We start from the raw sequence: 24399 nt of genomic DNA, 5'->3' as shown, positions 1-24399 counted from the left end.
TCTCTCCCCTCTCTCTCTATATATATATTTATGAACTTGTATGTTTTCTTATTAGGTCAATGTGAACCGATTACATTGGAACTCTGCATGAATTTACCCTACAACCATACAAATTACCCAAATTACCTTGGCCACAGAACTCAAAAGGAAGCATCCATCAGCTGGGAGTCCTCTCTTTTCCCCGCACTTGTTCAAACCAACTGTTACAAATACCTCATGTTCTTTGCTTGCACCGTTTTGGTACCAAAGTGTGACATGAACACAAGCCAGCGTATCCCACCCTGCAGGTAATTCAGTGGGGTCTCCCCCAAGCATCCTCGTTTTTCCCTCAGGGACAATCAAGGGATCAGAGACGGAGTTTGAGTTTAGATCAAGTCCATGTTGCTAAGGAGCTCTGTGTTTAACAAATGATGTGCTTACAAGGTAAAGCAGTAGGAATTCTAAAATGAACATTTGAGTAAGAATTCATTACTAACGTACCACACGAGGGAGGTAGGACCTGCCTTCTGTAATAATTCGCATATTTTAATCAAACAAAATCAGACATGTTTCACTTCGGTGGATCAAGAATTGTTCTAAAATGTGAGTTAGCAGAAGAAGGGGTGTATCTACCTCTTTGGGAACCCTGGTGTGTTTAAAATGCTGCTTTCTGGTAGCAGCAAAAAATTAGAGACATGACATATAAGCGGTGGCCCGAAGGTTGGACAAGGGACGGACTTCCTGACCTTCTTCTACTTGCTTGGATGAAACAAGGAGCCTATAACTTGGACTCAGGATGAGTGAGATCCTGCCTTTCAGGTTAAGAGAACAACTCCGGAGTCCACTGTCCGGTCCAAGTCCTGGCTCTCCTGCAGCTGCTCTGTGGCCTGGGACAGGTTCCTTTGTCTCTTTGGGCCTCATTTCTTCTACTTCTGTGAAATCAAGACAGTGACGGTTGTTGGGTTGGGCTGTGGGAGGTTCAGTGACTGTGCCTAAATGTTAGGGCTTCTGGTTGTAAGCTCTTAAGGGAACGATAGCTCTGAGGGTAGGAGAGGAATCCTGCTGCGTGGTGGCTCTTTGCTTGCTCTTCTATGCCACGTGTGGCCTTTTGGTCAGAGAATGTGCAAGACGAGACAGCGGTCACAGAGGTGGGCAGCTGCTCTCTTGATGCTTGATTTTCCATCAAGAGGGGGGTACACAGATGTGCGTGTCTAAATGTGAGCAGTGACTACGGGAACCATGTGTTGGGATCAGAAGTCACGTGGAGTTTTAAGAAACAGCAGTAACATCAATACAGTGGACAGATGGGAAAACAATAAATTGAATAGCAGATATCAAATGGATGATGAGGAAGGGGCATCTGTAGAGGACAGGAAGCAATAAAATTTCAAAATGAGTTGGGGAGCTGGATAAATTATACAAACAGATGAAAAGTTAATGTTAACATAATTCCAAAAACTTCTGTAAAATGCCCTTTAAAGTAATTGCTTATAAGACATCTACTCATTTTATGTTGTTTCTAGTTTTTACTCCACTTTGGCTAAGCAAGTCCAAGGATGATGAGCAATAACTCCTGATAATACTTAACACATGCTTGCACTGATTTTCTTTTCATGTGTATAAAAAGGTTCCCTAACGCAGTATTCTCTGGAATAGATTTACATCCTCATATGATTTATAATTTCAGGGCTTATGTTTCACATTAAAACGCCCAAGACGAGCCTGACCCCGAGACGTTGCTCAATCAACATTTTAGTGAACTTCCTTTAAATGCTTTAGTTCGGTTTCTTCAGTTTCCATGTACATCTTGCATTTTCAGTGGCTCTCAAAATGAATTTTATGTTTTGATATTTGTGTATAAGAATTTTTCTTGACATTCTGACAAGAATAACGTACTCGTATGTTCATGAAGCAACGTTGCTTTTGCCATGCCCATGTGTATTGATCTTAACATTTAGTTTTTAAGTTATGAATCTAAAAAATCCAATATTATCGAGACCTTACAATGTGCTAAATATTTTGGGGGTAGTGCTGCTTTCTTGCTCTCAAAAATATCCTTTTGACGGAGGGCCCTACCCTCAGGCCCTGTGGCTGACCGCCCCATGGATTAGGACAAGAACTGCAACTCCCCTGCTGTGGCAGTCCCGCATGTTGTCTTATTTTTATTGTATTACTTCACTCGGTTATTTTCATGTATTATTGTGCTTTTTCCATTTTATTGAAAAAATAGGAAGAGGTAGGGTCCGGCACCATACGGTGTTCCATAGAATTAGGTGTCCTATCGCTGATTTAAAATTGCAGCAATTAAATTGTAAATATTTTTTATAAATCTGCAACAAAACCATTCAGTTTAACTGAGGGTCATTGAGCCACTATTGAGCTTCCTGTTTTTGCAAAACTAACAGGAGAAGCCGTGGCTTTGTCTTCACCCCAAGTTCTGAGGCTCAGCCAGCATGGAGTTTATCCTCTGTCTTGTGCAGACTTAGATGTAAATAGAGCTTTCTCTAAACTTCTTCATCCTATTATTGACTTTTCCATACCAGTTTCTAGCCAGACTGGAGCTAACCTTTCTGGAAGATCTGCTCCCATTTTATCAAGAAAGAGACAGAGAACTTTGTTGAAATTAATAGCTTGAAGTTTAAAACTTCTGAAAATAAATAATATACTTGAAAGGAAATAAATAAAGGAAAAATTATTTTGGTTGTATTTACTTTTTTAAAAAAACTATGTAACTCATTTCCCTATAATATATTGAGGTAAAAAAATCTCCTGTGAAGCATGCTGATATCTCACTTTAAAAATACACTTTGAGGGATCCCTGGGTGGCGCAGCGGTTTGGCGCCTGCCTTTGGCCCAGGGCGCGATCCTGGAGACCCGGGATCGAATCCCACATCAGGCTCCCGGTGCATGGAGCCTGCTTCTCCCTCTGCCTGTGTCTCTGCCTCTCTCTCTCTCTCTCTCTCTCTGTGACTATCATAAATAAATTAAAAAAAAATACACTTTGAAAATAAAATAAAATAAAATAATAAAATAAAATACACTTTGTGCAGATGAGACGATGCACATGAAAGCAAGCCCCTAGCACAATGCTTAGTATATTTTTTCTTTAAAAAAGAAACAAACACGCATTACTTTAACCAACGTGAGCTTGGTATTGATGGGATTGGGAGAAGTACCAAGCTTTTCTAAGCTACTGGTCTAAGCTGAAGTGCTGATGGCCATGCCTTAGGTAAACCAGGTTGGCGCATTAAATAGTTCCCATGGTTGGTCACCAGAGGGAGACATTTCTGAGGTGGAGGCTGTTGTATAGATTCCATGACCCTTGGTGGGGGGCTCTCCAAACTGATGTTGGGAAGGTCCTGGCTTCCTGGAATAAAAACATTGGAGAATGTGTCTGCTTGAGAGACAGAATGAGAAAGGTAGAGTGCGGAGGAGAATCTGTGTCCTGGATGTTGTTCGAGGGTGTGAACTTGCAGTTAGTAGATACCTAAGGTCCTAGAGATCTTCAGCACCATATTCTGAATATAGACAACAATGTTATATTATAATGGTCGAACTTGCTAAGAGTCTAGATCTTAATTATTCCAACCACAGAAAAGACATGATAATTATGTGATGTTAGAAATTCTATCACTACATGACAATTTATACAGATGTATCGAATCAACATGTTTTCCACCTTAAATTTACATCATGGTGTACGTGAAATATATTTCAATAAAAAAGCACACAAATTTCTATTTCTGTAATGATGTTTCTCTTAGTGAAAGTATTTTGGTGGTGTGAATGTGCTTTGTGGAGGTATTACTCATTTTGTTTTCCCAGATATCAGTTATGTGTGCATCGCTGTGTGTTGGTATATACACACACCAGGCACAGAGACCCACACTCGTACAGAATTAAAACCCTATATATGGTCCTAACATCCTATCTCAGGTGTAGCTATTTCTGCTTCTCATGTTCTATCTTTCTGGCTCTTTTAGAGCACTGTGCGAGCACTCGAAAGAACACTGTGAGTCTGTTCTTGGGATCGTGGGCCTACAGTGGCCTGAAGACACAGATTGCAGTCAGTTTCCAGAGGAAAATTCAGATAACCAAACCTGCCTAATGCCTGATGAAGGTGTGGAAGGTAAAGTTTTGAATTAATTACCATGGGATGTCTAACGTGGATGAATATATCAGCTACTTTATCAAGTTTCTGTGGTTCTTGTTCTTATTGTCTTCTCGTTGTCAATGAGGGTGCATGATGAGTGATTCTATGAACTTGGTTACATGGAAAAACTTGGTGCTCCTCTGTGAGATATTGTCTTCATTTTAAAAATAAATTGTAGAAAGGTATTTAATATTCCAGATATTTCTCTTACCCACACTCAACTCACAGAGCCCATTACTTGTGCATGCTGCTTTTATACTTGGGGTCCCAAAGGTAATGGTGAACATCAGGTCTTGGTTACTTCGAGTTTAAAACATTTAGAGACCTTGGCAACATAGGATCATCAGGTAGGGAAATGAAGTCAGGGACCTGCCCACCACTGGTGGAGAAATTAGAAGAGGAAACAATTTTGACTCATCAAGGGCACCTAGGTAGTTAGAAGCATCAGCTCCATGGGCTATTTCAGGCTCTGGCAATCCATTGAATGGACAGGGTTGTCCATTCAGGGAGGTAGTCAATTGCTGGGAAGCATAAAGACAGCAAACAACTGACGGGAGAGATGATGCCAAGGATGAAGGAGAAAGATACTGATAAACAGAGAAAGCCAAATTAACTTTGGTTGGGTCAGCTTTACAGAGGGCCATCTTATCTTCAGGAATAGCTCCTTGACAATAGTCCACATGTAAGTAGATAAATGAGCTGATGGTTCCAGGTTTTCTATTGAAAATAATATGGCTCATTGTTTTTAACAGAATGCTCACCTAGTCACTTCAAGTGTGGCTCCGGACGGTGTGTTCTGGCTTCCAGAAGATGTGATGGCCAGGCCGACTGTGATGATGACAGTGATGAAGAAAACTGTGGTGTGTGTTGAGATGATGCTTTTCTTTTTCTTTTTTAAAAGGTTGTTTATTTGACAGAGAGAGAGATAGAGCACAAACAGGGGGAGTAGCAGAGGGAGAGGGAGAAGCAGGCTCTCCACTGAGCAGGGAGCCCAGTGCGGGGCTCGATCCCAGGACCTAGAATCATGACCTGAGCCGAAGGCAGATGCTTAACTGACTGAGCCACCCAGGCGCCCCAGAGATGACGCTTTTCTTAAATATACATTAATGCCTGGTTAGGTGAAAGGACTGTATTTAAAAATGTCATCTGTTCACTGATAATCATAAGGAGTGATGAGGATTGAGTGCTACTGTATTTACTTTTAATATTACCAAATAACAAGGTATCAATCAATAGGTGTTTTTCATGTTAACTCTATTGATTTCCCCTAAATGATACTTCTGTTTATAACCTTGGTGATACACGTTCTAATCCTTAGTGGAAGGAGAAGCACTTCACAAACGTAAGGGATTATTTTTATTATTAGAGATATAAAGCAGTTGTCACCTGTCTAGATGTCAGAATAACAGTGTCTTTGCATATGATTTCCACGTTGTTAACCAGGCATCTAGATACACAAAGACAGAGTTCAGGCTCCAACATTGAGATTTAATTGGAATTCATTTTCATGCCCTCTCTGATTTTGTCTCTGTCGGCAAAGGATAAAACTCTTTCTGACGTTTCTGCATTGAGTTCCAAAATCACCAATGGAAAGGCCAGAAATGCCAATGGTAATTTGAGTGGAGCTAATTTCAGTTTTATTTTCCTGCAAATTTTCTGTACTCGTAACCTCAGAGTGTGTCAGGGAATAGAAAACAGGCAATGCTCTTAACTAAGCAATATTCTGGAGTAAAGCAAAATGATTGAGAGGCTATCCAAAGAATAGTCGGGTTACGATCATTTACCTTGTCCTGCGTACAAATGAATTGGCATTCTTTGTCTTTAAAAGCACAAAAGGCAATACAGCTTTTGAAATTATTTTATTCTTTTGGCCTTTGAGGTATGAAATATTGCCTTGTTTCCCAAAATAAATTTTCCATAGTAGACATTGCCCTTCTGGTCTAGACAAAATGTCACAAACAATAAACTGAAATCCTATCAGTTGCTATAAATATGGACAAGTGCATCTTCTAGAAAATTAGACTTGTCAGGATGATGGTACAATAGCCAGGGGTAATTTTGTTAGAGAAGAACATCCAGTGTTTTGAGAAGCTGCTGTTGTTTGCTTGTGTGTGGTCTTTATGTAGAGAAATAAATCGAAATTCACCGAATATCCCTATATAAATGATTTATTGAGAATCTATTGGATTTGTTTGCTCAACGATGACTGCAATGGGTTATGGAATTCTGAGATGCAATTTAAAATGGATTATCTTTGATAATTTAAAGAGATTACATGGCACTCTCCTGGGATGGCTAGACCTAAACCTGTAATGGGGAACTAAATATTTGAGAAATGTAAAAACTTAGTTTTAAACGGTCAGAGTCTTTGAATATATTTTGCAAAAAGAAATTCAAAGCACTAGAGGGTTTACGTGATCCTAACATGCCGAGTTTCTAGTGGAGCCATGAGGTTTTTTTTATCAATACTTTATTCACACAATTAAAGGTACACCAGAATGATAGAATCAGTGGTCTAATCCCTACCAACACTCAATGTATTATGGTGGCAGTACTGGGAGAGAGCTCTGGTTAAGGAAAGTTAAGTGGGAGAGAAGTTAATCCATTTGGAGTTGCACTAATTGCCCCAATGGTATTCAGTTATGAGAAAACTTTTTTTTTGTAAATTTATTTTTTATTGGTGTTCAATTTGCCAACATATAGAATAATACCCAGTGTTCATCCCATCAAGTGCCCCCCTCAGTGCCTGTCACCCAGTCACTCCCACCCCCCGCCCACCTCCCCTTCCCCCCACCCCTAGTTCGTTTCCCAGAGTTAGGAGTCAGTTATGAGAAGACTTTCATTTTTTCTTTTTTTTTTTTTTTAAAGATTTTATTTATTTATTCATAAGAGACAGAGAGAGAGAGAGAGAGAAAGGGGCAGAGACACAGGCAGAGGGAGAAGCAGGCTCCATGCAGGGAGCCCGACGTGGGACTCGATCCTGGGTCTCCAGGATCACGCCCTGGGCCGCTAAGCCCCCCGGGTTGCCCTCATTAAGTTTTTCAAAGTGACTGATGATGGAAATTTTTACACGTATTTCCCTTTGGGACGTATGCACACATTTGAATGGCATGTCCGGTGCTCTGGGAAAGTGAGACACTTAAAAGCAAATGAAGAAGTCACCTTGAGGAGGGCCTAGGGGAGGACTATTGGGAAGTTGTCCAGCTCCCACTTGTCATTTTCCCAGTTGTTCCTCTGTTTCCACGGGCGTGCGTGGCACCATCTGGCGGTGCAAACATCAGCTCCAGCAAGGCTGGGTTTCAGCCCAGGCTTTTTACATGTTTCCGATTTATTCTGTCCATTGTGGAGTTTAATACATTTATGGGCTTGGGTTTTTTGAATAATGTGACAGTTCACTATTCACTCTCACACCGCACATCCTCCAGAACTTCTAAAAACAGTATGAGGTTCTCCTCTCAAAAACAATACTTACTCATCTATAAAATCATTGATGTGTTGGAAATTTATTTTGTGGCTCTTTGGAAATCTGCAGGAGGAAAACACGGTAGCTGAAGCACACCATGTATAAATGTGCTGTCAAAATACAGGTTTCCCTTGCTGTCCAAAAGAGCATTCCTATAAAAACTTTCATAAGCCAGAATTGTGTAAAGTGAAGAGGCGATTACCAGTAATTTATTGGAAGACTTTTTGACTGTTCCAAGACCCTAAAAATATCCTCTCTTAGGCTTTTCTAATACCTGCCACACATTTTGCTAATGGATGTGCAAAATAAATCAAGACAAAGTAGAGATGCTCACAAACATCCAGGTGACAGTGGCTAGATGAGGAGGGGCCGGGTGAGGCGCTTGGGGCGGCGCCCCCCGCTGCTCAGGGTGCCTGCTGCCTGCAAAACAAATGCTGAAGCTATTTTCCTTTCTCACTGTTTTTTCCTAAAAGCAAAACCCTCTCCGTACTTCATTTGGTTAGGAAAGCAGTTACCCACGTGGGTCTTTCCTAAAAGCCAAGTGCCATGGTGGGAACTTCCCCGCTCGGGGGATGCCTGTAGATGCAGACACTTAGCAGGGAGCTGTGGGGCTCTGAAGCGTCTCCTGCTTCCGTGGTCAGTATTTTTTTTTTTTTTTTAAGATTTTAGTTACTTATTCACGAGAGACACAGAGAGGCAGAGACCCGGGCAGAGGGAGAAGCAGGCTCCCCGCGGGGAGAGCCGGGTGCGGGCCTCGATCCGGGGACCCCGGGGCCACGCCCTGAGCCCGAGGCAGGCGCCCCTTGAGGTCGGTTTATGCTGTCCAAGTGGTGTCCGCGGGGTGGTCGCTAAGGTCAGCAGCAGTTGAAACACTGTGGGTTTTAGCGGCGTTTTCCGCAAGCGTTTAGGAGGATCGCGCAAATCTGAACGCAGGGCTCGAGCCTTGCTCCCGGGGAGGAGAGCGGAGCCGCGGGGCGACCGCAGAGTCGCGGCTGGGTCGGTGGGAGGCGCGTCCTGGTCTCGGAGGTTGCGGGTCTGTCACTGGCGGGACAGGCGCCGCGTGGACGGGGATGCCCGTAGACCCGCGTGGACGGAGATGCCTGCGGGGCCGCGTGGACGGAGATGCCCGTGGGGCCGCGTGGACGGGGATGCCGGCGGGGCCGCGTGGACAGAGATGCCCACGGGGCCGCGTGGACGGGGATGCCCGTAGACCCGCGTGGACGGGGATGCCCATGGGGCCGCGTGGACGTGGATGCCGGCGGGGCCGCGTGGACAGAGATGCCCGTGGGGCCACGTGGACGGGGATGCCCGTGGGGCCGCGTGGACGGGGCCCCCGCGGAGCTAGCAACCTGCTGACACCAGCTGATTTTCCGCGTGACCGTGTGCAGGCGCTGCGGCCCCAGCGGGGGAGAGAGCCGGGGGCCAGGGACAGAGCCGGGGGCCAGGGACAGAGCCGGGTCGCCTGCCTGCGGAGGTCTGAGCCCGCGGGCCGCAGGGAGCCTTGCTGAGCCGTGTCCGCGGCCTGAGGCCCCGCCAGGAGCAGGCGGCGCCCACGGCTCAGCGCGGGGTTCAGGGCTGTAGCTGAGGCGGCTGCACCGCACGTGGCTAGAAATAAAGCCCCTTGGGGCACAGAGAGCCTCACAGTCACTGATCGGTCACCCTCCTATGGCAAAGGGTGTCCGCAGTGCGCAGAAAGTGACCACAGCACAACCACCCACGGAGCATCGAGGGCTGTTTTGTTTATCTTCAAATGATGAAAAAGCATTTCATCACCAGTCTTTGCTCTCCTCTAGGGCTCCAGCAAAATAAGATGGAATCTTTAGATATGACCTTTCCTTGGGATCAAAGCACCCTAGGCTGTGTTCCAAGCCTCTGGCTCTGATGTTTGTGGGCTGTACAGCCTGATTTTAAAAGTTTTCCAAAAGACCTTTTTTAAAAAAAAAAATCCATTTGGACTCTGTAATAGTATTTGTGTAACTTCTCACAGAGAATGACTCACCTGGCATTTTTAGCAAATAGTAGTCTCTCCATGCCTCTAGTTCTCTTGACCATGCCCTGTGACTTATAGAAACAGAGGAAGAGCCACTGGGTCCAGACCATGTCAGATACCCACAGATGTGCTTTCAGGATGAATCTTCAGGATTGATTTTTTAAAAGATTTTATTTATTTATTCACAAAAGACACAGAGAGAGAGAGAGGCAGAGACACAGGCAGAGGGAGAAGCAGGCTCCATGCAGGGAGCCTGATGTGGGACTCGATCCCAGGACTCCAGGATCAGGCCCTGAGCTGAAGGCAGGCGCTACACTGCTGAGCCACCCAAAGATCCCCATGATTGATTTCTTTTTTTTTTTTTCCCATGATTGATTTCTAATCCCTCGGTAGGGTTTAATTTTTTCCATGTTAAGGAAGAAACATTCTCCTCCCCTTTAGGTATTTTGCGACTTGGTTAATTGCTTTGCTCTTTTATTTGGCATGTTGGGCAGCAGCTTGAAATGGCAGGGAGTGCTCTGTGTAGACCTCACCTTGGATTTAAATCTCAACTCAGCCCGTAGAGGCTGTGTGACTTTTGGCCAGGCGCTTAAATTCTCTGGGCCTCAGTTTTCTCACCTGTAATATGGAGAGAACACCCACTTTATCCTCCAAGGCTTGGAATGCTTAGAACACACTTTATGCATTCCTCAGGAGGCAATAACAGCTAGGCACCCATCTCCACGGTGCTAGGATATCCAGGACACGACTCCCCTCAAAAGTCACCCAGGGATCTCCCTTGAGGGGAGGAGTCCTGTCCTGCTCGGTCTGGTCTCTGGCAGACCAGGTCTTGTTTGTGGCAGAGGAGAGCAGGCTGGCATGTCACGTCCAAAGCATGAGCTAGGCATCTCCCTGGTTCACGTAGTAGACACAGATGGCAGGGTGGTGTCTCGTCCTGGAGGTGGTGCTTATTTGGGGGTAGATGTCCCCCCTCCCAGGATTCGTCATCGGAGCGGGGGAGGGGGGGTGACCCAGTATGCACTTCGAAGCCCTTTCCATGACCCCATCCCGCTGCCTCCTAGGGTCCTAGGCCAGCACATGTTGAAGAGAGTGATATAGGGACGTACACCCCTAAACACGGGAGGAGCAGGGAGGGGCTGCCGAAGAATTGGGAGCCTCGTGGCATGTGCTGGTGTTGCTGCCCCCGACGGTCAGGCCTGAGACAGGTGGGGAGGCAGGTCTTCGTTTGGGCTGCCACTGCAGGTGTTGCTGCTGGTCCTTGAGACTGGTTTTCAATCTCCCAAGGGTCCATGCTCTTGGGGTAGGTTCACACTTCCTAGGCCTGGGCCTCACGGCTATAGCTCCAGCCAGAGCTTCACACCTGCTAGGCCTGGGCCTCATGGCTGCAGCTCCGGTCAGGGGCTCACGCCTACTAGGCGTGGGCCTCACGGCCGCAGCTCTAATCAGGGGCTCACGCCTGCTAGGCTGGGCCTCATGGCCACAGCTCCACTTGGAGGCTCACACCTGCTAGGCCTGGGCCTCATGGCCGCAGCTCTGGTCAGGGGCTCACGCCTGCTAGGCTGGGCCTCACGGCTGCAGCTCCACTTGGGGGCTCACACCTGCTAGGCCTGGGCCTCACGGCCGCAGCTCCACTTGGGGGCTCACACCTGCTAGGCCTGGGCCTCACGGCCGCAGCTCCAGTCAGGGGCTCACGCCTGCTAGGCCTGGACCTCACAGCCACAGCTCCTGTCGGGGGCTCACGCCTGCTAGGCTGGGCCTCATGGCTGCAGCTCCACTTGGGGGCTCACGCCTGCTAGGCCTGGGCCTCACGGCCACAGCTCCTGTTGGGGGCTCATGCCTGCTAGGCCCGGGGCTCACAGCCACAGTTCTGATTGGGAGCTCACTCCTGCTAGGCCTGGGCCTCTCGGCCGCAGCTCCAATCAGGGGGTCACACCTGCTAGGCCCGGACCTCACGGCCACAGCACCAGTTGCAGGCACAGATGGCTAGATCCAGACCATTCCAGCCTTCGCCAGCACCAGGACCCAAGTTCTTGCCCTCTGCGCTTCTGACCAGTTCCTCCCTGAAGATATTTTTGTTTCACGAAGCTCGAATTGGCAGACCCAAGGAGCAGAGCCTCTCCCCCTCCGTTCGCCTGACAGAGTCTTCCAGTACGAGAAGCACCTGCTTCGGGGGGGTTGCTGCCTTTGCCTCCGAGGACACCCTTTTGGGTAGGGGAGCAAAGGCGCCCGGTCGGGTGGCCCTGCCGCGGGCGGGGAAGGCCGCCGCTCCCCAGGGTTCTCGCGGAGGTGGGGGGCAGAGGGAAGGGCCCCACGCGAAGCCTGGCGCGCTTGGGGCTGCGGGGGTCCCTGGCAGGAGGGGCAGTCCGCGCTCGGAGCAGGCAGGGGCTGGCACACCGGGCCGAGCCGGTCACTTGGGCCCCGGGGTAAGGTCGTCACCTGTGCGCTGGGCAGGGGTTACCCTGACACGAGGCTGCGCTGAACCCCGCACCCCGGCCACCCCTGTCGTTACCCTTTAGTGGGTCACGCTCTTTTCGTTCCAAAGCGTACCTGTATTACACCAAAAATGTCACTTCGAAGAGAGCGCTTTCTTTGCAAAATAACAAAGAAGATGAAGATGGGCCTCTTCATCTTAGTCCGTGTGCTCACTGTGACCCCACCGAAGAGGTGCTGGGCCCCACGGACTTTATCAGAAAAGAGACGACACAGAGGGTGAGCTCATGCTCAGGGAGTGAACCTGCAGAGCAGCCCTGCGCGGCGGCCCTGTGACTGTCCTGATAGGGACGCTGAGGTCCAGAGGAGTGAGGTCACACGGGTCACACGGTTGACCTCCTACCCCTTATGTCTACTGCACGTTCTCCTCTTATGGAGGAGGGCAGCCTCCAAGGACTGGCACCCGGGCCCCACCTGGACCTTTCGCCGTAAGGCTGTGATTTGGAGCCATTTCTTTATTTTCTCTAAATCCTCAGTTTCTAAAGAAAAATAAATCTTCAGTTTCTTCACTATAATGGTCATAACGTTGACATTATGACTTAAGAGAATAATGACATTAATTATGACATTATTCTCTTAAGAATTAAAACTACTGTTTTGAGTATGGATGGTGGATCATGGACATAATCTCCTTGTGGTTATGGTTATTGAGGATGCAGGTCTTGCTTATGTCCCAGAAAATCTGCTTTTGTGGTCTCCCATCAGCTCATTCCAAAGGCCGAAGCTCTCCAGACTTTGAGGAAGCGTACCATGTGAATAATCAGAGACGCTCGTGCTGTTTTCTCCCATTCTTTACTAGCAAGGGGTGTGATTTGTGGCAGGACTGTTCTCGACAGAATGCTCCAGATGATGTCTGTATCGTCTGCTAGCTCAAACCCCAAATAACATCCCCGGGAGTTCCTGGAGGAGATTGCTCTGGGCCTAAGACTGTTCTGCATGTGAAAGACTCCGCTGTTTACTTCCTAAGTTTTTGAGGGGTGAAACACCCTAAATCTCATTTTAGCTCATAATAAAAATTTCTCTTCTAGTGACGTATTTCGACAACTGCTTTCACATGAGAGTTTTGAAAAAATGCAGATTTTTTTTTCTTATGATGGAGTCCAAGAAACATGAGTCAGGCATCTACAACACTTCTCTGAGTCATGTATAGTAGGTCAACGGGAAAATAGCATTTTTAAAGAAAGTCCTTATTTGATCCCTGCTTTGCATTTCACTCCCCTTCAACTGTATTATCTTTTCTCGGGAAGGGGAGAGACTTTTTGTTCTTCCCATGAAACGAAGTTCCATTTAAAACACACGCATGTGGAAGGCCTGCCGAGTGCTAGCCGCTGTTGTAGCATGGGGGCGAGGGTAAAGGGAACCCAAAGACATGAATGCCTTCTGGACCCTTCATGCACCTCGCAGCCTTGTAAGGACCATGGATCCCACTGGAGTGACGGGAATGCAGTAGACTCTTGGCATGTTCTAGCAGATGTGTGAAATGCGCTGCATTTGGTCCAGATAGCATTTATTAAGTTCATTTGCAAGTTCTTGCCATTTCATAGACAAAATTACAGTTCAAGCTTATGGTCTTGATCTTATGCAAATTACATTCATTTCTCATAATAATTGATGAAGTTGATACCCTACGTCTCCTGGACTATGTTACTGGAGTGACAGTTTTCGTACGTGGCTTTTAAATCAGTTTTGTATGTATTTGGCATAGGAGACACCTCTTACTAAACACACGGATGGCCTTTCCATTTGTTGACCAAAATTACATTTTAAGGTAATATGCATTTAACTCACTAGGTTTTGGCATATTTACTTAAAAGCATAACTTACCATTTCATAGATGAGTCTTATGTGTTGGCAAATTGACTCAGAAAGCAAAAGAAACAGCTAAAAATGAGCATTAATGTATAGTTGCTTTTCATTTTTTTCCCATTTCCCATATGTCACTTTTGATCTTCTCTTAGGAGAGCTGTCCTATTTATGTTGCAGTATGGAGATTATTGAGTATCCCAACTCTCAAAATTACATTTTTAATGGTATACAGAAGTCAAGACTTTTTAAGAAGAAACAAACCATGCCATTGTGCTATAGTTCTTCTACATTGCTTGGTCGGATTCATCATTATTTTAATCTCCAAGTCTATTACAAATAGCCTCTTCTTCTGTCTCCAGGCTGTAAAGAGAGAGATCTCTGGGAATGTCCAACCAATAAACAATGTTTGAAGCACACAGTCATCTGTGATGGGTTCCCAGACTGTCCTGATGGCATGGATGAGAAGAACTGCTGTAAGTGCCTACCTGCATTGGTCAACACAACTTTATGTTAAACACTCGTGGCCCTCATGTTGAATATAAACTAGACATTGGGAAATTGTATCAAAAGCTTTTAGTATATTCAAGTCTTTTGACCAGAACTCCACTTATAAAAATACATGCGAGAATGTAATCAAACATATGCAAATTTTGTGGTTGGTGATATTATTCTAGAATTATTTATCACATGGAAGAATTAAAACACCCCAAATATCCAAAAAGAGGGGACATAAAATACAACCGTAAAATGAAACAATATGCAAATGTTAGAAATCAAATAAAAAGAATAATTCCTCGTGGGTTCGTTGCATGTCATTAGTTGAATGAAACAAAATATAAAGTATTATGTGCACTATTGTCGCAAGTTTTTAAAGTACTTATACCCACATATAGAAAAAGATCAGAAGCTCACAAGAAACAGTTTACAATGATTATCTCTGGGTGGTGCTTTTCTGACTTTTCTACATTTTCTGCAAGAATGGCCACCACTTTTAGAATAAAAAAAAAAATTCTCTCTCAAGATGTTTTACCTACCAGTAACAGAAAGTCCAACTCAAACTGACTTAAACGGTGAAGATATTTATTATATTTTATTACCATTTGTATCAGATATATCTTGTGTTATCATATGAAAAGTCAAGTACAGGATGGATTCCTGAGGCTATATGGGGGAGTTCAGCACTTGGGGTGCCATGCTTGCTTGATCGTATCCAGTGGGAAGGAGTGATGACCTCCCTCATGTCTGGAATATCATCACTTAAGGATTCACTCAGATTGGCCAACTCTGAACAAGATCCCAGCTAGCAGTCACCGGTGTTCTTATAGATTAGAAAAGATACCACCTAAAGAGTTGGATCGCAAAGGAGAAGCACCCTTTAGGGAGAACCGATTAGAAAAAGATGCTGTTTCCTTCAGGCTGCCTGCCCCAGGTAGGGTGTATGAGCCAGCCAGCAGGATTTAGGTGGGAACTACCTTGGTAAGCACAACCCCAAAAGTGGTAGGCCAAAACTCTGATCTTGGGTCACAGGTTTACTGTCGGACTAACAACTTTACCCAGAAAAAAATAACTTTAGTTAGAAAATGCCATGTCCCACTGACACTAGTCAGGGTCTTCTGAGGCTTTGGAGACCTGAGCAAAATCAGGCTCCCTTAAAAAAGGAGAAAGAAAGGAAATGGTTGTTAGGCAGTTAAGGAGTATCACTATGACTTATTTTTTTCTTTTCTTTTTTTTTAAAGATTTATTTTTTTTAGAAAATTAGAGAGAGGGAGAGAACCAGCAGCAAGGGAGGAGCAGAGAGAGATGGGAGAGGAGGAGGGTCTCAAGCAGACTCCCTGCTGAGGGCAGAGCATGACCCCCAGATCAGGACCTGAGCCAAAATCAAGAGTTGGATGCTTAACCGACTGACCCACCCAGGCGCCCCAAGAGTAGGGATTTTTTTTTTTTTTTAAAGAGAAACATTATCCATGTATGTGGACAGAGCTTGTGTCCATCCTGTGGTTGCTTCATTCTGCCCCAGTGCTTGGCTCATGCCACTTCAGACTTGAACCCAGTTCTCTCAATCTTTGGAATTTCTACTGCTCTGGGTCCCACTTTTTCAATCCTAGTGTTATAACTAGACAGTCTCGCCACTTGGAGATGGTCGCACTGTTCAAACTCCTATTTGTGTGGATTGGCATCTGTGATGGGGTTTTTTACCGATTCTGTTACTCCGTCTTGATGCCTGTTTGGAGGCTCCAGTGACCACAGCTTCTCTTCCTTCCATGCTCCTGCCTACAGATGATGATGTGCATGTTAGTGAGACTCCCCCTTGTTTCTGAAACGTGTCCATCTTCTCACTTCTTGTTTCCTATGCCAGCGTTTTGCCACGATGACGAACTCGAGTGCGTGAACCATGAGTGCGTGCCCCGTGAGCGCTGGTGTGACGGGGAAGCCGACTGCTTGGACAGTTCTGACGAGTGGGACTGTGGTGAGCTTCTTATTCCACCATCGGCTGCAACTCTTAACACCCATCAGCCGTCTAAGCTTAATAAATCCTAAATGACCACATGGATTTTGCTACTAACCAATTTCACCTGTTTTGGTTTTTTACTATGACAAAAGCTGGCAGTAGTGATTCACATGTGTTATTCCCAACTCACAGAACATTTCCCCCCTAAGTTATTTCACTATTTGAAATGTCTATGTGATACGTAAAAAAACATTTGGGTTTAAATTGTTATGACCCTATAACTACTAAAATACAACCTTTAAACTCTTGATCATCACCCAGCTTCAACAATGACCAATATTCTGTTATTCTTATGTCATTGACTCCTCCTGGAAGAAGGTATTTAAGTGGATCTTCCATCTTCTCTGTACTCCTGCTCAGATCCAAATGAGACGACTAAGTCCCTAGTTCCTTACATGGACTGGACTTAAAGGCGTCTCCCACCATGACCTCCAGGGTTCGTTTGTGACGTTCAGTTCGATTAATTCTGTTGTCCCACACTCATCACTCCTTCCATTCACTGGGCTCTCATTTCAGTCCTTTGTACCCGTTGGCCACGTCGTGATCATCATTTGTGTTGTGATTAATTGCACAGTGTTTCACAAGTAGTCTGTGGCGTGCTGAGGAGAGAGGAGGCTCTTTTATAAGACAGGAATTAGTACATGCGCCAAATGAATCCTAGTTGACCATCACTTTCATACCTTTGCCTTCTCACACGCTTTCCCGAAAGGAAATGGTATGAATGAAGTTACAACTAACCCCTTACAATTATGCAAATCCCTAGATACACTCGTGGGAGTAGGTCCTGCCTCTGGTTGTCTTCTAACTTGTAAAGAAATGTTAAGAACTGCCCATCTTTTTCACTAGAGCCTGTGGTCCCTGGAAGGCAGAGAACATTTCTCATTCATTCTTCAGTCTTCTGCCACATTGAGAGCAGTGCTTCGCATAGGGCAAGCCCTCACCAAATGGTTCTTAATTAAAATAAATAAAAACAAATGTATGCAAGTGAAGCAAAAGTGTGCAGAGTTAGCGTAGGGTTTCCTGAGGAGACCTGCTTCTAATTAGGGTTTTCCCTTTTTTTCCTTCCTCCTCAGTGACCCTCTCTAACAATGCGAGCTCCACGTCCTTCCTGATGGCTCACAGATCTGCCGTGGAACACCACGTGTGTGCGGATGGCTGGCAGGAGACGCTAAGTCAGCTGGCCTGCAAGCAGATGGGTTTAGGGTAAGGTCAGTAGTTTGTAGCACTGATGAATTTCCCAGAGGGCTTCACGGGACTTGGCAATAATCTCTTCCTTATGAATGCAGAGGGAGTCAGGGCTCTCAACTAGAGCCCTCCGAAGCTCGGGAAATGAATCAGGTGAGAGGACCTGCTTTAATTACAGGCACCTGCTCTGCAGAGACTGAGACAGAACCCTGCTCTGACAAAGCCTCCCTCTACAAGCAAATGAAGTCATTGTCTTTTCAAGTATTTCTGAAAGGAAATGCTTTCAGTGTCTGTAAAAGCAGTAAGATGGTTCCTTCCGAGCAACTTGGATGGGGAAATGTTGAGATTTTTCTCCCAAGGGCTTGTTGAACATTCCTTTTTAAGCAGCACACGTGTTTTAATAAGTTGAGAAAGAGAACTTACGGTCGATGGTATTGCAGTTTAACCTAAGTAATTCAGGAAATGTAAATCAGGAATTAGTTCACCATTTTTGCTTCTTAGTAGAATGAAAAGACGCTAACTCTGGCTTTGATACAGACTGAAATCGATACTTTGAAAGTTGGATACTTGCTATTTGGTGGGGTTTTCTCTTTCAGTTCTGTTGGGGATAAAAAGCAATAATTGAAGGTCTTAGATGTGTGTGTGTGACCGTGTGTATTCACATATTTTTTTCTTTTTGACTACTGATATATGTGAGATTTGGGGGAAATGTGGAAATGATAGAAATAAAAGATAAAGAAGTTGTAAAATTCTAGAATAAAACATTGAGTAAATGTCATTTCCCAGGATTCCACTGAACAGACTTGAAACAATTTTACAATAACGAGTGATCCAATTTTGGATTTGTTTTTTTCACATTTTGTTCTCTCAGCTTGAAGAATGACATAAATCCCAGTATTTTCAGCTCATTTTTCCCATGTAAAGTCCTATGTCTTTGGAAAGTTGAGTAACTGATGCTAATCTATAAGAAAAGAACTTTCAACTTTGCCAGAGTAGAGATATTATATTCATCAAGATCCACTAAATTATACTTCATTTTTCCAACATCCTTATGGTATCTAAATGAAATGGGATATGATTATGATTAGAGATAAATGAAAAGCCTTTTGAATGAGTTTTATTTTCCTCTCACCAAGACACAGGTTATTTCTCATTATAAAAACTTGATTACATAATGATGGATAATTCTATTGAGAGTTCTGAGGGAAAGTAGCAACCACAAAGATTTAGCCAGCAGAAAAATTCTTTTGACAAGCCACCCTGTTCTACTGCAAACAGAAGGGATCTTATTTTAAATGTTCTCCTTGATATTTCTTTTTTTTTTTTTTGCATATCGAATTTACATTTTTAATGTGATAAAATACACATAAAACTCACCAGGTTAACCATTTCAGAGTGCAAATTCAGTGGCATTTAGTGTATTTACAAAGCTGTGCAACAATTTCCATTATCTGGCTTCTTTCACTTAGCATAATGTTTTCATGCAACTATGGATCAGCACTTCATTCCTGTTTATGGCTGAAAAATATTCAATTACATGGTTACACGCCGTTTTTAAATCTGTTCATCTGATGATGGACATTTTGGTGATTTCCACCTTTGGCTATTCTACACATATTGGACTTTCAGAAAATTTCTTGCTCTATTTGCTCCATTTCCTTAAAATAGTGGGAAAATGTTATTCAACATATTAGACATTTAAAATATAAAAGGATGTTTAGAATTTTTTTTAAGATAACTTGATTTCACAGAAAAGCTAGGGAAATCTGAGAGAGCAGTGTGGCTGGAAAACCATAACCATTATTTGACTGAGTCAGTGGGTAAGTAGTGATAAGTCTTCCAAGGAAAAGAGCAGGAAGGGTAATCTTAGTATTTTTGTACTTTTTGATTGCCTTCAGGTTTACTCTTCAGTTTACTGAGGTGGCTCATAAATTGACAAAAATCTGGAGAGCCAGGCTGGGACAGGAGCAAAGATAATGGGCAAGATGAGGCCATTAATTCCTGCCTTGAGAATGGGCTGCTTCAGAATCTTCTCCGTTTCTACTCTCCCTGGAGATCAACTGCTGTGCCGCATATTCACAGTTCTGCCACTGATGCCTGGAACTCTAAGTAACCCTGCCTTTGGGTCATTTCCTCCAGATTTAAAGTCCCTACAGAAGAGTGTGCCTGGTCATGACTAGACACTGACCTACACTCCAGCTGCCAGAGGGAGGGTAAAAGGACTAGCTGCTCCCCTTTAGCTTCTAGGGTGGAGTGCCCACCTTTGTACCTTCAAGCATACTCCACATCAGAAACTTGAAGTTTAAAACACAACCCCAACTCGTTCTTTTCAGTATCTCTTTCCTGTTGTTTTTTAAGTATCTGCTGATGGGTCTCGAACCGGAGTAGGCATTTTGTGGAGGATGAAAAATTAAGTAACATCATCAAAGAGCTTATAATGTAGTGGGGAAGACACATGAGGAAACAACCTAGAATATAAAGTTGGAAAAAACTTCCAGGCTTTTTGTCATCTAAGAATGGTTGGTGTAGAGCACAGCACATGACATACCTATGAAAAGTATATAAGAAAAATATTCAATGCTAATATTATCTTGATACTATAATACACATTTATTAAGTCATTCATTTATTCATTCAGTAAATATTTATATATTTTTTTCAGTAAATATTTATAGAGAAAAGCATTGTAGTGTAGTATCCAAAACTAATATACTTTAACTCCAAATGGGGGGAGGGTACATTTTGGAGCTAGTTCATCAAAAATACAGGTAAACACTGAATTACATGTTTTGCAGGGCTTCTATTGAAATGTTTTCATGATAGAGGCAGTCGTTTAAAAAACACCTGCACTTGGAGTTGTTCAGACCCAAATTACACCTTCCATGTCTAACAGCACAAATGCTCAGCTCTCAACTAAGTGCTTGCCCAAATGAAAAGATTAAGAATTCTTTGCTGAATCTGAAAAACTTTTTAGCCCCATCTGCAGATATCTTGAGTTTACCCCAGCCTGGGAGTATGATGACTATTTGATTAGACAAGGATATAAATCAACCCCTAAATTCTCATGACAGTATATTGACTTTGCTACCTACATGTCCACTATTAAAAACACATGGACATTTATTTAATCAACAATACAAATCAGAATTTAGACTGTCCTCTAATACTTGCCAAATGCTTAGTTGAGACATCTGGTATTGGAGGAAGTTGGTTTAAGGGAATGTGATTCTTTGTGTCTCTTGGCTTCATAAGCTTTCTCTCTATATAAAACCAGATCATCTGGAAATAGGTTATTCTATTTTGGCAAAAATTCCTTTATGGGGTTAGCTGCAATTTGATTTCATGCCCTGATCTTTTAGAGTTGATCAATAGAAGCAACATCTGTCCAAAGAATATTTCTTTGTCTTGGACAAAACCTCAAAGATAGTCTCTATTATATTACTTAAGAGTCCCTGATATAAGGGTTTACATTGGATTTTTTTCCCCTAAAGTGTACTCCCAAGAAAAAGCTTCTAATTTCAGATTTTGTCATGTAAGGATGGTTTTCTTGTTGATGTACTTCCATGAAGCTCAAAGACAGACCAAGTCCTGTGTAATAGTAAATCAAGCCCAGGTTGCTGGTCCTGTGCATGTAAACCATAGAAAAGAAACTCAAAATATTATGGTCTTTCTAAAAATTTTAAAATATAATTCATATGCCATAAGATCCACTCTTTAAAAGTATATAATTCAGTTGTCTTTGACAAATTCACAATGTTGTGCAGTCATCACCACTGTCTGTTCCTTAACATTTTAAACTTGGAAAAAAAAAAACCCATGCCTCTTTACAATCACTCCTAATTTCTCCTTCCTAAACCCCTGACAAACACTAATTTACTCTCTGCTTCTAGGGACTGGCCCATTGTGCACATTTCATAGAGACAGAATCATATAATCATATACCCTTTTTGTCTGATTTCTTTCACTTAGCATGATTTTTTTCAAGGTTCATCCATGTTTTAACATGTATCAGTGCTTCATTCTCATTTACGGCTGAATAATATTTCATGTAGGTCTACCCATACTTTGATTATCCATTTATCAATTGATGGACAGGTGAGTTGTTTCCATTTTTTTAGCTCTTATGAAAATGTTGTTGAGAGTATTCATGTACAAGTTTTTGTGTGAACAAATAAATGTTTTCATTTCTCTTGGGTATATACTTAGGACTAGAATTACTAGGTCAAATTTTTAATTTTTTGAGGTACTGCCAACTTGTTTTCCAAAAGAGCTGCACCATTCTATATGCCACCAGCAATGCATGGGGGTTCCAGTTTCTCCATATCCTTGTCAACACTTGTCATTATTCACTTATTATAGCTATTATCTGACTAAAAGAGATCACTCTGGTTGTTATTGAGAATATACTATAGGAAGGCAAGGGTGAGAACAGGAATAGTAGTTAGGAATCTAATGATGTAATCCAAGTGACACAATTTGGTGACTCAGACTGGAACAGTGGCAGAGAATATGGCGGTAAATGGTTGAATCATGAATATATTTTAAAGGTAGAGCCAACATCCTGGAAACCAAGAGAAGAAAGTGTATCAAGGCAAGACAGTGGTCAAATGTATTAAAAGTTGCTGAGAAGTCAAATAAAATGAGGACTAGCTGCGGACTGGCTATTCCGCAATGTGCATGTCATCGACATGAGCAGTGTTAGTGGAATGAGTGGGGCAGAAGCATAAGAGATAGTGAACAGAGATAAATAAAAGATAGTATAGAACTTTTTGGAGGGATTTTGTTGCAAAGAGGAGCAAAGAAATGTGAGCAGTGATTGATGGGGGAAGTAGGGTTAGGATTTGTTTGGTGGTTCCATTTCCCTGGAAGCACTCAGTATACCATAAATAAATCATTATTGAGACCTGCCATATTAGGAACATCATGTTCAATTGCTCTTGAATGTTTTTCTTCCTCCAAATTGATATGTTAATTCCTAATCTCAAATGTGATGATATTAGGAGGTGGGGCCTTGGGGAAGTGATTAGGTCATGAGTATGGAGCCCTCATGGATGGATTTGTTGTCCTTATGAAAGAGACCCCAGAGAGCTTCCTCACCCATTCCACTATGGGATGACACAGCAAGAAGTTGCACATCTGTAAATGAGGAAGTGGGCTTTTACCAGACACCAAATCTTCCAGGACCTTGACCTTGGATTTCTCAACCTCCGAACTATGGGGAAAGACTATGAGCCACCAGTCTATGGTAATTTGTCAGAAGCCAGAATAGACTAAGGCAAAAATAAACCATTTCTGTCAAAAGTCTTCTTTCATTCCACCTATTTTTTTTAATCAAATAAGTTTGAGCTATTTTCCCCAATTAGTGAGCTCACCATAGACTAGTCTATCTTTCCTTAACTTCATATTATCCCTTTAATATGCTCCTCTTTCAAGATTGGCTTATCCTTCATCCATGTTCCACAGGCACATTCCTTTCTGCTTCTGCCTCTTTGTCCATAAATGTCCATACATTTCCTGTCCAAATCCTCAGGCCTCACTCAAGCCCCATGACTTCTGTGAAGACCCACCTGCATGATCCTTTTTCTCTCTCTACTTCCTGTGGCACAGAAAAATTGTATTACACAATTTCTCTCTTAATTCAACAATGCTGTATGTCATTTTTATTTTTATTTTTTTATTCTCTTATTTGCCAGAAAGGTTATACAAAAATAATAATGGCTAACCTTAAGTGTGTGCCAGGCTGCTCTAAGTCCTTGATACGTATTAACTCAATTTGTCCACATTATAATCCTGTAATAGAGGTAGTGTTATTTCTGCCTTACATATGGGGAAATTGAGGCTTAGATCAAGAAACTTTGCTAGGTCACAGAAAAATATGGTGCCAGGATGCAAGTCAAGCAAAGGCAACGGACCTCTTGGGTATTATGAGTAGATCCCCTATGGCACCAGTTATTCAATAAGCATGATCTGACTGATGTGGCTCACCAGTTTCCTAAACATTCCTAAACATTAGTACATGAGATTTGTGTGGCAAGTCTTAATACCATGCCACCTTATGAATTTTTATCACTGTGGGATTTTTAAGCAGATCGTAGTGAGGAGGTGCAGCAGTGGGGAAAAGTCACCTCGCAAGACAACAGTGTAAGTGTTTTTCACTTTTTGAAAAGTCACTTATAGTAATAACTAGATGCTTGGCATTTTCCAGGTAGAAGTTAGCTGAAGCAAATCCATACAGTGTTATTTTCTTTTACACAGAGTCTTCACAGTTTTTCTGGCAGACATGTAGCTTGGGCACAGGGAATTAAATCCTACACATTTCCAAGAAGCTGCTGGTTAAGTAACTGCCTGAGTGAGAGGAAAATAATAGCGTCCAGTGTGTGGGTGTACAGTTCCCTGGAACGTGCTCTTCTGGGGTGAGGAAGAAGAACGATTTTCCTGAAAAAAGTGCTATATCCTAAAGGAAGTAAAAGTGTTTTTTTAAGTCCTTCCATGAGACCACTGGTTATGAGGCTTTAATAAACAAAGCAAGGTAAGTCTATCAGTTGTCCTGAAAGCATTTCCATATGATCAGGAATAGCAGGCTGTGCCAGGAATTTGGATTTTTGTTAGCAAACTGACTCTCAAACTGTGTCAGTTGAGTCAATGAATATTTCATGAAATTAAAAGGAAACCTCTCAGAGGTGTGGAGAACTTCGCCATCATTAACTAGAATGGAACTATGTGGGATCCTGAATTTATCAGATTGGTTTTCTACACTCTTCCATTCCATTTTCTGCTAACAAGTTTATCATTGAAAAATAGATTTGTATCTTGATTTTTAAAAT

The 24399-nt window shown here is 43.2% G+C and overlaps 1 protein-coding gene across 4 annotated transcripts in view; it reads left to right on the top strand.

Moving 5' to 3' along the window:
- Positions 1–24399, top strand: part of CORIN (corin, serine peptidase) — a 229110-nt gene that overhangs the window by 173216 nt on the left and 31495 nt on the right. For all 4 annotated transcript variants that reach the window (XM_038556027.1, XM_038556028.1, XM_038556026.1 and 1 more), the window contains 6 exons: positions 56–287; positions 3963–4108; positions 4885–4992; positions 14241–14354; positions 16238–16348; positions 17464–17593. In XM_038556027.1, coding sequence (XP_038411955.1) covers positions 56–287; positions 3963–4108; positions 4885–4992; positions 14241–14354; positions 16238–16348; positions 17464–17593 — 841 coding nt within the window. The remainder of the gene's footprint in view (positions 1–55; positions 288–3962; positions 4109–4884; positions 4993–14240; positions 14355–16237; positions 16349–17463; positions 17594–24399) is intronic.

Source organism: Canis lupus, chromosome 13 (assembly GCF_011100685.1).
Source record: "Canis lupus familiaris isolate Mischka breed German Shepherd chromosome 13, alternate assembly UU_Cfam_GSD_1.0, whole genome shotgun sequence".
Classification (NCBI taxonomy): domain Eukaryota; kingdom Metazoa; phylum Chordata; class Mammalia; order Carnivora; family Canidae; genus Canis; species Canis lupus.
This window is presented reverse-complemented; position numbering and strand designations above follow the sequence as displayed.